The following is a 14,558-nucleotide window of genomic DNA, read 5'->3' on the forward strand; positions in this document are numbered from 1 at the left end:
AAGACATTGGGATGTTGCTGTTTCGCAAGGATGAACCAGAGGGGGATATTTATACACAGCCCCCCCCATCGAGGGTGTGTGTTATAAATATATGTGAGCCTGCAGGAAAGGGTGAAATCAGGTTTGAAAGCCTCAAGCCCAACATGACTTGATAACTTAGTGCCATAGCTTGTGACTTTGCGACAGTGTACACACACGAGTATCCAACTGTCCGGCTCACTGACTAAATACACACTGAGTGGAAACCACAGTTTCCCGTTCCATCACGTTTATCAGTCGGAGTCATCACCATAGCAACTGATAAAAGCTTCGCAATGGAAGAGAGACAGAGTAACGACAGCTTGTAATCCCATCGGAATGGGAAGAAAACATCAATGAAAATATTTTTCCTCGAAAGAAGCCAGACAAGAAGCAAGGAAAATATTTTTCACTGTCTGTCCGTGGTGAGTGACGGAGAATGGAGATATTTCACCGGGAATCGCAGTGGCGATTGGGTGAAGAATAGATACCTCTTGTGGTGATTACCACTGTCGATGGTGCTGAGCGTTGGCCTCTGGAAATCCCATAGACATAGATGGTGTATTTGGTGTTAGGCCTCAGGCCTGTGATGAGGTAGGAGCGCTGATGGGCAGCCACCGTCACATCCCACACGCTCTGAGAGCCCTGGGCTCCGTACTGGATCAGGAAGGAGCCAAAAACCAACCGTGTCTTCCAGGAGATCCGCACCGAGTGTGCAGTCACCTCGGAAACGGAAAGAGTGCCGAGCTTAATGGGTTTGACTGTGTCTTTATCTGTGGAGGCTTGAAGGAGGAGGGAAAGGAGGAAGGAAGAGAGGGAAATATTCACCAGAGGTTCGAATCTAAATCCAGGGCAACAAAGTCACAGAAAAATCAGAGAAAATCCAGCGGCCAAAATTATTCCCCCAATCAGAATCACTTCTGTGTGACTCCCTACTCTATCTGTACAATACTCCTGGGATACGTCCATGTCCCTCACTGCAGTGTATTTAGTTTGACCATCAATGTACAAACTGTTTTCTGCATGGTAATATTAATAATATATTACAATATATTATAACACATTATAATTGCCTGTGTGCTGGGAATATTGGACAGGGCACCAGGATTATTGACCAGGACATGGAGAATATTGGAGCAGACAATGGGAAATATATGACAGGACAGTGCAGGATATTGACCAGGAAACGGGAATGTTGGATCGGGCACGCTGCTATGTGTGTGAGATGATTGATTTCTGGCTTTTGAGACAAGCTGATCAACGTATTACAAACGGCAATATCTCGGACATGACCAAGAATCCTGAATCTCGGAGCAACAAATCTGTCAGCTTCGAATCCCGATGGACAGGGACACACTCTCCCCTGGTGCCCAGTACATGCCTGGCACACTAGGCTCTCACCCTCAGGGAGGCCCTGTATCTATGGTGACAGTGTGTTTCCTGTGGTGGGACCGATACAAGTTCAAAACCAGAGCACACCCACTTCTGAGAATTGTCTCCAAACATCTTCCCTCATCTCATTGGTCTGTCAGGGTAAAACTAAGGAATCGATTTCATTTTCCAGGTGAAGAAACAATACCCGTGACAAACCATCACTTGTTTTTAGCAGAAAATACCTGAGGTGTTGGCGGAAGTGGTCAGTGGCTCGGTGAGTTGGCCACCAGACACCCCGTAGAGATAGAGTCTGTAGGCAGTGTTAGGCCTCAGGCCTGTGATGACAGTGGACCGATGGTCACCGGTTACCGTGAGGTTTCTCACATCCTCAGAGCCCTCGATCCCGTATTCGATGAGAAAGGAATCATAAGTCCTCTCTGTTTTCCAGGAGAGTTTGAGAGAGTGAGCTGTGACCTTAGACACTGAGATATTGTCCATCACCGAGATCGGTCTCTGGGCCTCTTTATCTGTGGAGACTACAATTTAAAATACAAACAACGATCATTAATGTGGTCAGGCCTTGAGGAGAAAGATAGAGTGAATGTTGAACAGGAAATGGAGGAAAAGCAAACCCCAATAAGGAGAGGTAGAGAGAAGAATAATGTTTATTTGGTCAGAGATTCCTCTCTATCCCAGTAGGGAACTCACTCCAGCACTGATCGAGCATTTGGCTGATTAAAGATGCTTTGAAAGTCAATACTGCTTCAAGGAATACAATATTTAACAGCACCTCATGAGCAGCTCAAGGAAATTGGGAAAACAACAAGGAAAATTCATTAATCTAGAATGATTAGAATTAGGAATATCATTGCTGCATTTTTCCAATGGAATTTCACACTGAGCCACTGAAGAGGTTTTAAAACAAGTAAATAATAGTTTGGCCAAAGAGGAAGAATTCACAAAGCATTTTAAAACAGGAAAGTGAATTCGAGAGATTGAAGAGTTTTGACAGGAGTGTAATAATGTCCATTATTACCAATGTATAAACCAGGTTCAGACAAGGTACATTCTGAATCTCTTTAACCTTTGTGTCACTGAAGCAGACAAGCTCTGATAGACTGACAGGAAACTTTATCACTGCCTCAATAAACCTGTGGGGACATTGTGCATCACAACAGCGAGAATTCAATGTTCTGGTCAGGTTCTTGTAAATCGAAAAGGAGCTGCACTGAATTCAGGACTGGGTTTATCTGATATCCAGCCCAGTTCAGTCCGTCAGGAATCTCCCGCTGGGAAATTTCCCCAGCTTCACACTGACACTAATAGTTCTGTACGGACATTGCACATTAACAAGAGGGAGAATGAGAATGTAATTTAGTGAGACTGAAACACAAGAGAACTGACCTGGAATAAACATGTGAAAACTTCCTGAAAGAAACCCAGGACACGCTGTCTTTTATTATCAGGAATGATGATCCAGGATCACGGATTGATAGCGCATCTTGTGCATGCCAGATTTCCCAAGTATCTACCCAATTAGTCTCACTGTGCTTACTCTTTCCCAGAACCTTGTCAATTTTCACATTTAATTATTAATTCGAGTATTTCTGAAACATATTTATTCGATATTCTTGTATCACTTTCTCACATCGTTTGTCCAGATTGTTGTACAAAGAAATGGTTCCTCACATCACCTCTGATTCTTTTACCATTCACCTTCAATCTGTGTCCTCTGGTTACCGACCATCCTACCATCCCTTGGCCAAGGATTTTGGTTCCAGCAGACAAGGAGGCTGTTTAGCCCATTGTGCCCTTGTCGAATGCTCTACTACCCCTCTCCCCAAGCCCCTCCCCTGTAGCTCACCAAATCTCATTTTAGGAAATTATCCAAAATGCCACAGTGCATTCGTAAATATGATAATTTATCCTTTGTCCTTAGACCCTTCCAAGATTTGAAACCTCTCCTTCACATTCTCTGCTCTAAGGAGGACAATGTAAGCCACTCCAGTCTCTCCACAGAAATTAACTTCCTCCTCCCTGGAACTATTCTAGGCAATCTCCACTTTTCCTTCATTCCAAGGCCCCAACATTCTTCCTAAAGTGTGATTTCCAAAGGATAAAGAGATTGACAGAAAAACAAGGAGAGAGAAATTCCTCCTCTTTGAACATGTTGGTGAAGCCCGGCGTAGCGGAAGAGCCTGAGATAAAGTCATAGACACATCATCATTCCCTTGGCCAATGGGGACCTTCAGCCACTGAGCGGGATGGAAAAGGTCAGGGATGGGAAAGTGGCCAACTATGATGTATCGCTGAGTTATCTGCGGGAACAAACAGCACAAATCGATCGGGAGGAAGACATTGGGATGTTGCTGTTTCGCAAGGATGAACCACAGGGGGATATTTATACACAGCTCCCCCCCCCATCGAGGGTGTGTGTTATAAATATATGTGAGCCTGCAGGAAAGGGTGAAATCAGGTTTGAAAGCCTCAAGCCCAACATGACTTGATAACTTAGTGCCGTAGCTTGTGACTTTGCGACAGTGTACACACACGAGTATCCAACTGTCCGGCTCACTGACTAAATACACACTGAGTGGAAACCACAGTTTCCCGTTCCATCACGTTTATCAGTCAGAGTCATCACCATAGCAACTGATAAAAGCTTCGCAATGGAAGAGAGACAGAGTAACGACAGCTTGTAATCCCATCGGAATGGGAAGAAAACATCAATGAAAATATTTTTCCTCGAAAGAAGCCAGACAAGAAGCAAGGAAAATATTTTTCACTGTCTGTCCGTGGTGAGAGACGGAGAATGGAGATATTTCACCGGGAATCGCAGTGGCGATTGGGTGAACAATAGATACCTCTTGTGGTGATTACCACTGTCGATGGTGCTGAGCGTTGGCCTCTGGAAATCCCATAGACATAGATGGTGTATTTGGTGTTAGGCCTCAGGCCTGTGATGAGGTAGGAGCGCTGATGGGCAGCCACCGTCACATCCCGCACGCTCTGAGAGCCCTGGGCTCCATACTGGATCAGGAAGGAGCCAAAAACCAACCGTGTCTTCCAGGAGATCCGCACCGAGTGTGCAGTCACCTCGGAAACGGAAAGAGTGCCGAGCTTAATGGGTTTGACTGTGTCTTTATCTGTGGAGGCTTGAAGGAGGAGGGAAAGGAGGAAGGAACAGAGGGAAATATTCACCAGAGGTTCGAGTTGGAATCCAGGGCAACAAAGTCACAGAAAAATCAGAGAAAATCCAGCGGCCAAAATTATTCCCCCAATCAGAATCACTTCTGTGTGACCCCCTACTCTATCTGTACAATACTCCTGGGATACGTCCATGTCCCTCACTGCAGTGTATTTAGTTTCACCATCAATGTACAAACTGTTTTCTGCATGGTAATATTAATAATATATTACAATATATTATAACACATTATAATTGCCTGTGTGCTGGGAATATTGGACAGGGCACCAGGATTATTGACCAGGACATGGAGAATATTGGAGCAGACAATGGGAAATATATGACGGGACAGTGCAGGATATTGACCAGGAAACGGGAATGTTGGATCGGGCACGCTGCTATGTGTGTGAGATGATTGATTTCTGGCTTTTGAGACAAGCTGGTCAACGTATTACAAACGGCAATATCTCGGACATGACCAAGAATCCTGAATCTCAGAGCAACAAATCTGTCAGCTTCGAATCCCGATGGACAGGGACACACTCTCCCCTGGTGCCCAGTACATGCCTGGCACACTAGGCTCTCACCCTCAGGGAGGCCCTGTATCTATGGTGACAGTGTGATTCCTGTGGTGGGACCGATACAAGTTCAAAACCAGAGCACACCCACTTCTGAGAATTGTCTCCAAACATCTTCCCTCATCTCATTGGTCTGTCAGGGTAAAACTAAGGAATCGATTTCATTTTCCAGGTGAAGAAACAATACCCGTGACAAACCATCTCACGTTTTTAGCAGAAAATACCTGAGGTGTTGGCGGAAGTGGTCAGTGGCTCGGTGAGTTGGCCACCAGACACCCCGTAGAGATAGAGTCTGTAGGCAGTGTTAGGCCTCAGGCCTGTGATGACAGTGGACCGATGGTCACCGGTTACCGTGAGGTTTCTCACATCCTCAGAGCCCTCGATCCCGTATTCAATGAGAAAGGAATCATAAGTCCTCTCTGTTTTCCAGGAGAGTTTGAGGGAGTGAGCTGTGACCTTAGACACTGAGATATTGTCCATCACCGAGGTCTGTCTCTGGGCCTCTTTATCTGTGGAGACTACAATTTAAAATACAAACAACGATCATTAATGTCGTCAGGCCTTAAGGAGAAAGATAGAGTGAATGTTGAACAGGAAATGGAGGAAAAGCAAACCCCAATAAGGAGAGGTAGAGAGAAGAATAATGTTTATTTGGTCAGAGATTCCTCTCTATCCCAGTAGGGAACTCACTCCAGCACTGATCGAGCATTTGGCTGATTAAAGATGCTTTGAAAGTCAATACTGCTTCAAGGAATACAATATTTAACAGCACCTCATGAGCAGCTCAAGGAAATTGGGAAAACAACAAGGAAAATTCATTAATCTAGAATGATTAGAATTAGGAATATCATTGCTGCATTTTTCCAATGGAATTTCACACTGAGCCACTGAAGAGGTTTTAAAACAAGTAAATAATAGTTTGGCCAAAGAGGAAGAATCCACAAAGCATTTTAAAACAGGAAAGTGAATTCGAGAGATTGAAGAATTTTGACAGGAGTGTAATAATGTCCATTATTACCAATGTATAAACCAGGTTCAGACAAGGTACATTCTGAATCTCTTTAACCTTTGTGTCACTGAAGCAGACAAGCTCTGATAGACTGACAGGAAACTTTATCACTGCCTCAATAAACCTGTGGGGATATCGTGCATCACAACAGTGAGAATTCAATGTTCTGGTCAGGTTCTTGTAAATCGAAAAGGAGCTGCACTGAATTCAGGACTGGGTTTATCTGATATCCAGCCCAGTTCAGTCTGTCAGGAATCTCCCGCTGGGAAATTTCCCCAGCTTCACACTGACACTAATAGTTCTGTACGGACATTGCACATTAACAAGAGGGAGAATGAGAATGTAATTTAGTGAGACTAAAACACAAGAGAACTGACCTGGAATAAACATGTGAAAACTTCCTGAAAGAAACCCAGGACACGCTGTCTTTTATTATCAGGAATGATAATCCAGGATCACGGATTGATAGCGCACAGAAAGAGGCCATTCTGCCCATCTTGTGCATGCCAGATTTCCCAAGTATCTACCCAATGAGTCGCACTGTGCTTACTCTTTCCCAGAGCCTTGTCAATTTTCACATTTAATGATTAATCCAAGTATTTTTGCAACATATTTATTCGATATTCTTGTATCACTTTCTCACCGCATTTGTCCAGATTGTTATATAAAGAAAGATGTCCTCACATCACCTCTGATTCTTTTATCAATCACCTTCAATCTGTGTCCTTTTGATAGTGACTCTCCCGCCACTGCAAACATAATCAGTGGTTACAGCAGAGAAAGAGGCCATTAAGCCCATTGTGTCTCTGCTGGACTCTCCGCTGTTTCTCCCCGACCTTCTTGCCAGCAACTCTCCAAATCTCATTTCAGGAAATTATCCAATATCCTTTTAAGGCCTCAATTAAATCTTCTTTCCCCACATTCTCAGACAGTGCTTTCGTAAATGTGGCAATTTATCCTCTATCCATAAATCCTTCCAAGATTTGAAACCTCTCCTTCACATTCTCTGCTCTAAGGAGGACAATGTAAGCCACTCCAGTCTCTCCACAGATATTAACTTCTTCCTCCCTGGAGTCAATCCCCACTTCTCCTACATTCCAAGGCCCCAACATTCTTCCTAAAGTGTGATTTCCAAAGGATAAAGAGATTGACAGAAACAAGGAGAGAGAAATTCCTCCTCTTTGAACATGTTGGTGAAGCCCGGCGTAGTGGAAGAGCCTGAGATAAAGTCATAGGCACATCATCATTCCCTTGGCCAATGGGGACCTTCAGCCACTGAGCGGGATGGAAAAGGTCAGGGATGGGAAAGTGGCCAACTATGATGTATCACTGAGTTATCTGCGAGAACAAACAGCACAAATCGATCGTGAGGAAGACATTGGGATGTTGCTGTTTCACAAGGATGAACCACAGGGGGATATTTATACACAGCCCCCCCCCCCCATCGAGGGTGTGTGTTATAAATATATGTGAGCCTGCAGGAAAGGGTGAAACCAGATTTGAAAGCCTCAAGCCCAACATGACTTGATAACTTAGTGCCGTAGCTTGTGACTTTGCGACAGTGTACACACACGAGTATCCAACTGTCCGGCTCACTGACTAAATACACACTGAGTGGAAACCACAGTTTCCCGTTCCATCACGTTTATCAGTCAGAGTCATCACCATAGCAACTGATAAAAGCTTCGCAATGGAAGAGAGACAGAGTAACGACAGCTTGTAATCCCATCGGAATGGGAAGAAAACATCAATGAAAATATTTTTCCTCGAAAGAAGCCAGACAAGAAGCAAGGAAAATATTTTTCACTGTCTGTCCGTGGTGAGTGACGGAGAATGGAGATATTTCACCGGGAATCGCAGTGGCGATTGGGTGAAGAATAGATACCTCTTGTGGTGATTACCACTGTCGATGGTGCTGACCGTTGGCCTCTGGAAATCCCATAGACATAGATGGTGTATTTGGTGTTAGGCCTCAGGCCTGTGATGAGGTAGGAGCGCTGATGGGCAGCCACCGTCACATCCCGTACGCTCTGAGAGCCCTGGGCTCCGTACTGGATCAGGAAGGAGCCAAAAACCAACCGTGTCTTCCAGGAGATCCGCACCGAGTGTGCAGTCACCTCGGAAACGGAAAGCGCGCCAAGCTTAATGGGTTTGACTGTGTCTTTATCTGTGGAGGCTTGAAGGAGGAAGGAAGAGAGGGAAATATTCACCAGAGGTTCGAATCTAAATCCAGGGCAACAAAGTCACAGAAAAATCAGAGAAAATCCAGCGGCCAAAATTATTCCCCCAATCAGAATCACTTCTGTGTGACTCCCTACTCTATCTGTACAATACTCCTGGGATACGTCCATGTCCCTCACTGCAGTGTATTTAGTTTCACCATCAATGTACAAACTGTTTTCTGCATGGTAATATTAATAATATATTACAATATATTATAACACATTATAATTGCCTGTGTGCTGGGAATATTGGACAGGGCACCAGGATTATTGACCAGGACATGGAGAATATTGGAGCAGACAATGGGAAATATATGACGGGACAGTGCAGGATATTGACCAGGAAACGGGAATGTTGGATCGGGCACGCTGCTATGTGTGTGAGATGATTGATTTCTGGCTTTTGAGACAAGCTGGTCAACGTATTACAAACGGCAATATCTCGGACATGACCAAGAATCCTGAATCTCAGAGCAACAAATCTGTCAGCTTCGAATCCCGATGGACAGGGACACACTCTCCCCTGGTGCCCAGTACATGCCTGGCACACTAGGCTCTCACCCTCAGGGAGGCCCTGTATCTATGGTGACAGTGTGATTCCTGTGGTGGGACCGATACAAGTTCAAAACCAGAGCACACCCACTTCTGAGAATTATCTCCAAACATCTTCCCTCATCTCATTGGTCTGTCAGGGTAAAACTAAGGAATCGATTTCATTTTCCAGGTGAAGAAACAATACCCGTGACAAACCATCACTTGTTTTTAGCAGAAAATACCTGAGGTGTTGGCGGAAGTGGTCAGTGGCTCGGTGAGCTGGCCACCAGACACCCCGTAGAGATAGAGTCTGTAGGCGGTGGTAGGCCTCAGGCCTGTGATGACAGTGGACCGATGGTCACCGGTTACCGTGAGGTTTCTCACATCCTCAGAGCCCTCGATCCCGTATTCGATGAGAAAGGAATCATAAGTCCTCTCTGTTTTCCAGGAGAGTTTGAGAGAGTGAGCTGTGACCTTAGACACTGAGATATTGTCCATCACCGAGATCGGTCTCTGGGCCTCTTTATCTGTGGAGACTACAATTTAAAATACAAACAACGATCATTAATGTGGTCAGGCCTTAAGGAGAAAGATAGAGTGAATGTTGAACAGGAAATGGAGGAAAAGCAAACCCCAATAAGGAGAGGTAGAGAGAAGAATAATGTTTATTTGGTCAGAGATTCCTCTCTATCCCAGTAGGGAACTCACTCCAGCACTGATCGAGCATTTGGCTGATTAAAGATGCTTTGAAAGTCAATACTGCTTCAAGGAATACAATATTTAACAGCACCTCATGAGCAGCTCAAGGAAATTGGGAAAACAACAAGGAAAATTCATTAATCTAGAATGATTAGAATTAGGAATATCATTGCTGCATTTTTCCAATGGAATTTCACACTGAGCCACTGAAGAGGTTTTAAAACGAGTAAATAATAGTTTGGCCAAAGAGGAAGAATCCACAAAGCATTTTAAAACAGGAAAGTGAATTTGAGAGATTGAAGAGTTTTGACAGGAGTGTAATAATGTCCATTATTACCAATGTATAAACCAGGTTCAGACAAGGTACATTCTGAATCTCTTTAACCTTTGTGTCACTGAAGCAGACAAGCTCTGATAGACTGACAGGAAACTTTATCACTGCCTCAATAAACCTGTGGGGACATTGTGCATCACAACAGTGAGAATTCAATGTTCTGGTCAGGTTCTTGTAAATCGAAAAGGAGCTGCACTGAATTCAGGACTGGGTTTATCTGATATCCAGCCCAGTTCAGTCCGTCAGGAATCTCCCGCTGGGAAATTTCCCCAGCTTCACACTGACACTAATAGTTCTGTACGGACATTGCACATTAACAAGAGGGAGAATGAGAATGTAATTTAGTGAGACTGAAACACAAGAGAACTGACCTGGAATAAACATGTGAAAACTTCCTGAAAGAAACCCAGGACACGCTGTCTTTTATTATCAGGAATGATGATCCAGGATCACGGATTGATAGCACACAGAAAGAGGCCATTCTGCCCATCTTGTGTATGCCAGATTTCCCAAGTATCTACCCAATTAGTCGCACTGTGCTTACTCTTTCCCAGAGCCTTGTCAATTTTCACATTTAATGATTAATCCGAGTATTTTGGAAACAGAACTATTCAATATTCTTGTATCACTTTCTCACAGCGTTTGTCCAGATTGTTATATAAAGAAATATTTCCTCACATCATCTCTGATTCTTTTATCAATCACCTTCAATCTGTGTCCTTTTGATAGTGACTCTCCCGCCACTGCAAACATAATCAGTGGTTACAGCAGAGAAAGAGGCCATTAAGCCCATTGTGTCTCTGCTGGACTCTCCGCTGTTTCTCCCCGACCTTCTTGCCAGCAACTCTCCAAATCTCATTTCAGGAAATTATCCAATATCCTTTTAAGGCCTCAATTAAATCTTCTTTCCCCACATTCTCAGACAGTGCTTTCGTAAATGTGGCAATTTATCCTCTATCCATAAATCCTTCCAAGATTTGAAACCTCTCCTTCACATTCTCTGCTCTAAGGAGGACAATGTAAGCTACTCCAGTCTCTCCACAGATATTAACTTCCTCCTCCCTGGAGTCAATCCTCACTTTTCCTACATTCCAAGGCCCCAACATTGTTCCTAAAGTGTGATTTCCAAAGGATAAAGAGATTGACAGAAACAAGGAGAGAGAAATTCCTCCTCTTTGAACATGTTGGTGAAGCCCGGCGTAGTGGAAGAGCCTGAGATAAAGTCATAGACACATCATCATTCCCTTGGCCAATGGGGACTTTCAGCCACTGAGCGGGATGGAAAAGGTCAGGGATGGGAAAGTGGCCAACTATGATGTATCGCTGAGTTATCTGCCAGAACAAACAGCGCAAATCGATCGGGAGGAAGACATTGGGGTGTTGCTGTTTCACAAGGATGAACCACAGGGGGATATTTATACACAGCCCCCCCCCCATCGAGGGTGTGTGTTATAAATATATGTGAGCCTGCAGGAAAGGGTGAAACCAGATTTGAAAGCCTCAAGCCCAACATGACTTGATAACTTAGTGCCGTAGCTTGTGACTTTGCGACAGTGTACACACACGAGTATCCAACTGTCCGGCTCACTGACTAAATACACACTGAGTGGAAACCACAGTTTCCCGTTCCATCACGTTTATCAGTCGGAGTCATCACCATAGCAACTGATAAAAGCTTCGCAATGGAAGAGAGACAGAGTAACGACAGCTTGTAATCCCATCGGAATGGGAAGAAAACATCAATGAAAATATTTTTCCTCGAAAGAAGCCAGACAAGAAGCAAGGAAAATATTTTTCACTGTCTGTCCGTGGTGAGTGACGGAGAATGGAGATATTTCACCGGGAATCGCAGTGGCGATTGGGTGAAGAATAGATACCTCTTGTGGTGATTACCACTGTCGATGGTGCTGAGCGTTGGCGTCTGGAAATCCCATAGACATAGATGGTGTATTTGGTGTTAGGCCTCAGGCCTGTGATGAGGTAGGAGCGCTGATGGGCAGCCACCGTCACATCCCGTACGCTCTGAGAGCCCTGGGCTCCGTACTGGATCAGGAAGGAGCCAAAAACCAACCGTGTCTTCCAGGAGATCCGCACCGAGTGTGCAGTCACCTCGGAAACGGAAAGAGCGCCGAGCTTAATGGGTTTGACTGTGTCTTTATCTGTGGAGGCTTGAAGGAGGAGGGAAAGGAGGAAGGAAGAGAGGGAAATATTCACCAGAGGTTCGAATCTAAATCCAGGGCAACAAAGTCACAGAAAAATCAGAGAAAATCCAGCGGCCAAAATTATTCCCCCAATCAGAATCACTTCTGTGTGACCCCCTACTCTATCTGTACAATACTCCTGGGATACGTCCATGTCCCTCACTGCAGTGTATTTAGTTTCACCATCAATGTACAAACTGTTTTCTGCATGGTAATATTAATAATATATTACAATATATTATAACACATTATAATTGCCTGTGTGCTGGGAATATTGGACAGGGCACCAGGATTATTGACCAGGACATGGAGAATAAAGTCACAGAAAACCCGTAAACAACTCCTGGATGTTAAAGTGAATCTCCCTCACTACGACATATTTAGTTTGACCGTATTTACAAACTGTCCCCTTGTGTGACCAACAGTGTGCCTCAGGGATCAGTGCTGGATTCACTGTTAATTGTCATTTATATTAATGATTTGGATGAGAATATAGGAGGCACGGTTAATAAGTTTGCAGATGGCACCAAGATTGGTGGCATAGTGGACAGTGAAGAAAGTTATCTCCGATTGCAATGGGATCTTGATCAATTGGGCCAGTGGGTTGACGAATGGCAGAGGGAGTTTAATTTAGATAAATGCGAGGTGATGCATTTTGGTAGATTCAACCAGGGCAGGACTTACTCAGTTAATGGTAGGGAGTTGGGGAGAGTTACAGAACAAAGAGATCTAGGGGTCTATGTTCATAGTCTTTGAAAGTGGAGTCACAGGTGGACAGAGTGGTGAAGAAGGCATTCAGCATGCTTGGTTTCATTGGTCAGAACATTGAATACAGGAAATGGGACGTCTTGTTGAAGTTGTACAAGACATTGGTAAGGCCACACTTGGAATACTGTGTACAATTCTGGTCACCCTATTATAGAAAGGATATTGTTAAACTAGAAAGAGTTAAACTAGAAAAGATTTACTAGAATGCTCCCAGGACTTGATGGATTGAGTTATAAGGAAAGGCTGGATAGACTGAGACCTTTTTCTCTGGAGTGTAGGAGGCTGAGGGGGGATCTTATAGAGATCTATAAAATAATGAGGGGCACAGATCAGCTAGATAGTCAGTATCTTTTCCCAAAGGTAGGGGAATCTAAAACTGGAGGACATAGGTTTGAGGTGAGAGGGGAGAGATACAAAAGTGTCCAGAGGGGCAATTTTTTCACAGAGAGGGTGGTAGTGTCTGGAACGAGCTGCCAGAGGTAGTAGTAGAGGTGGGTACAATTTTGTCTTTTAAAAAACGTTTAGACAGTTACATGGGTAAGATGGGTATCGAGGGATATGGGCCAAATGCAGGCAATTGGGATTCGCTTAGGCGTTTAAAATAAGAGCAACATGGACAAGTTGGGCCGAAGGGCCTGTTTCCATGCTGTAAACCTCTATAGGGGTAAACAATGTAACAGTCGGGATGAAGTTGTATTATCTGCACAATGTGACAGGGAATGTTTTACAGGAACTTTATGGGACATGTACAGGGGAGAGAGTGCGACATGCTGAAGGGTTTAATACCAGCTCTTCACTGTAAACTCGGAACGTTTTTGTCATTACCGTGCTAAAACAAATGGCTTTGATTGGATCGAACACCAGGTTCTCCGGCAGCATGCCAGCATTCCTCACAGTGAAGTGAGCGCACTTTGTTATTTGGGACAATTAACAAGGAACAATGAGATTAATGAGGGGCTGATCCCAGTTGTGGTTCTGGGAATTAAGATGTTAAACACCAACATCAAACTTGCGTTTCATTTTAATTTCAGAAAATCAGCGAGAGATTGGGAAATATTGGACAGGACACACAGAATATTGCATAGGGCACTGGGAATATTGGACACAACATCAGGAAATATTAACTAGATCACTAGAAATACTAGAGGGAACATTGGGGAATAGTGGCCTGACCACTAGGGAATAGTATCAGGATGCTGGGAATATTCGCTCGAACAGCAGATTATATTGGCCAAATGATCAGGACTTGGTTACAAAACCAGACGTTTTTACCGGAAATTGAGAATACTTGATCAGGCAACAGAACATCGGCAAGGATACTGGGCAATATGTCCAAAAAAACCAGGAATATCAAACAGGGCACTGGGAATACTGGGTAAGAGCACCAGAGAATATGGCCCATTAACCAGAAATACTCAACAGGCCTCTTGGAATAATGGGAGGACACTGGGAATATTGGATTGAACATCCGAGAATAATGTCTGGACACCAGGGAACATTGAATTTGACACTGGGAATAATGCAGCAAATTGGACAGACGGAGTCTTGAGTTAATGTTCAATGTGTGTAGACAATCTTTGAGGATGACACTCCCCAGCACCATAAGGACATTGCAAACAGTCGGCTGATGTAGA

The 14,558-nt window shown here is 44.2% G+C and overlaps 1 protein-coding gene across 1 annotated transcript in view; it reads right to left on the minus strand.

Annotated features, from left to right (window-relative positions):
* LOC145337570 (tenascin-X-like) overlaps window positions 1-14,558 on the minus strand; it is a 214,373-nt gene that overhangs the window by 47,625 nt on the left and 152,190 nt on the right. The window contains 4 exon segments of the mRNA XM_080182362.1: window positions 1,635-1,928; window positions 8,052-8,342; window positions 9,165-9,458; window positions 11,833-12,123. Of these exon segments, the coding sequence (XP_080038488.1) occupies window positions 1,635-1,928; window positions 8,052-8,342; window positions 9,165-9,458; window positions 11,833-12,123 (1,170 nt within the window).

Source organism: Carcharhinus amblyrhynchos, unplaced genomic scaffold (genome assembly GCF_965287045.1).
Source record: "Carcharhinus amblyrhynchos unplaced genomic scaffold, sCarAmb.v2.hapA scaffold_52, whole genome shotgun sequence".
Classification (NCBI taxonomy): domain Eukaryota; kingdom Metazoa; phylum Chordata; class Chondrichthyes; order Carcharhiniformes; family Carcharhinidae; genus Carcharhinus; species Carcharhinus amblyrhynchos.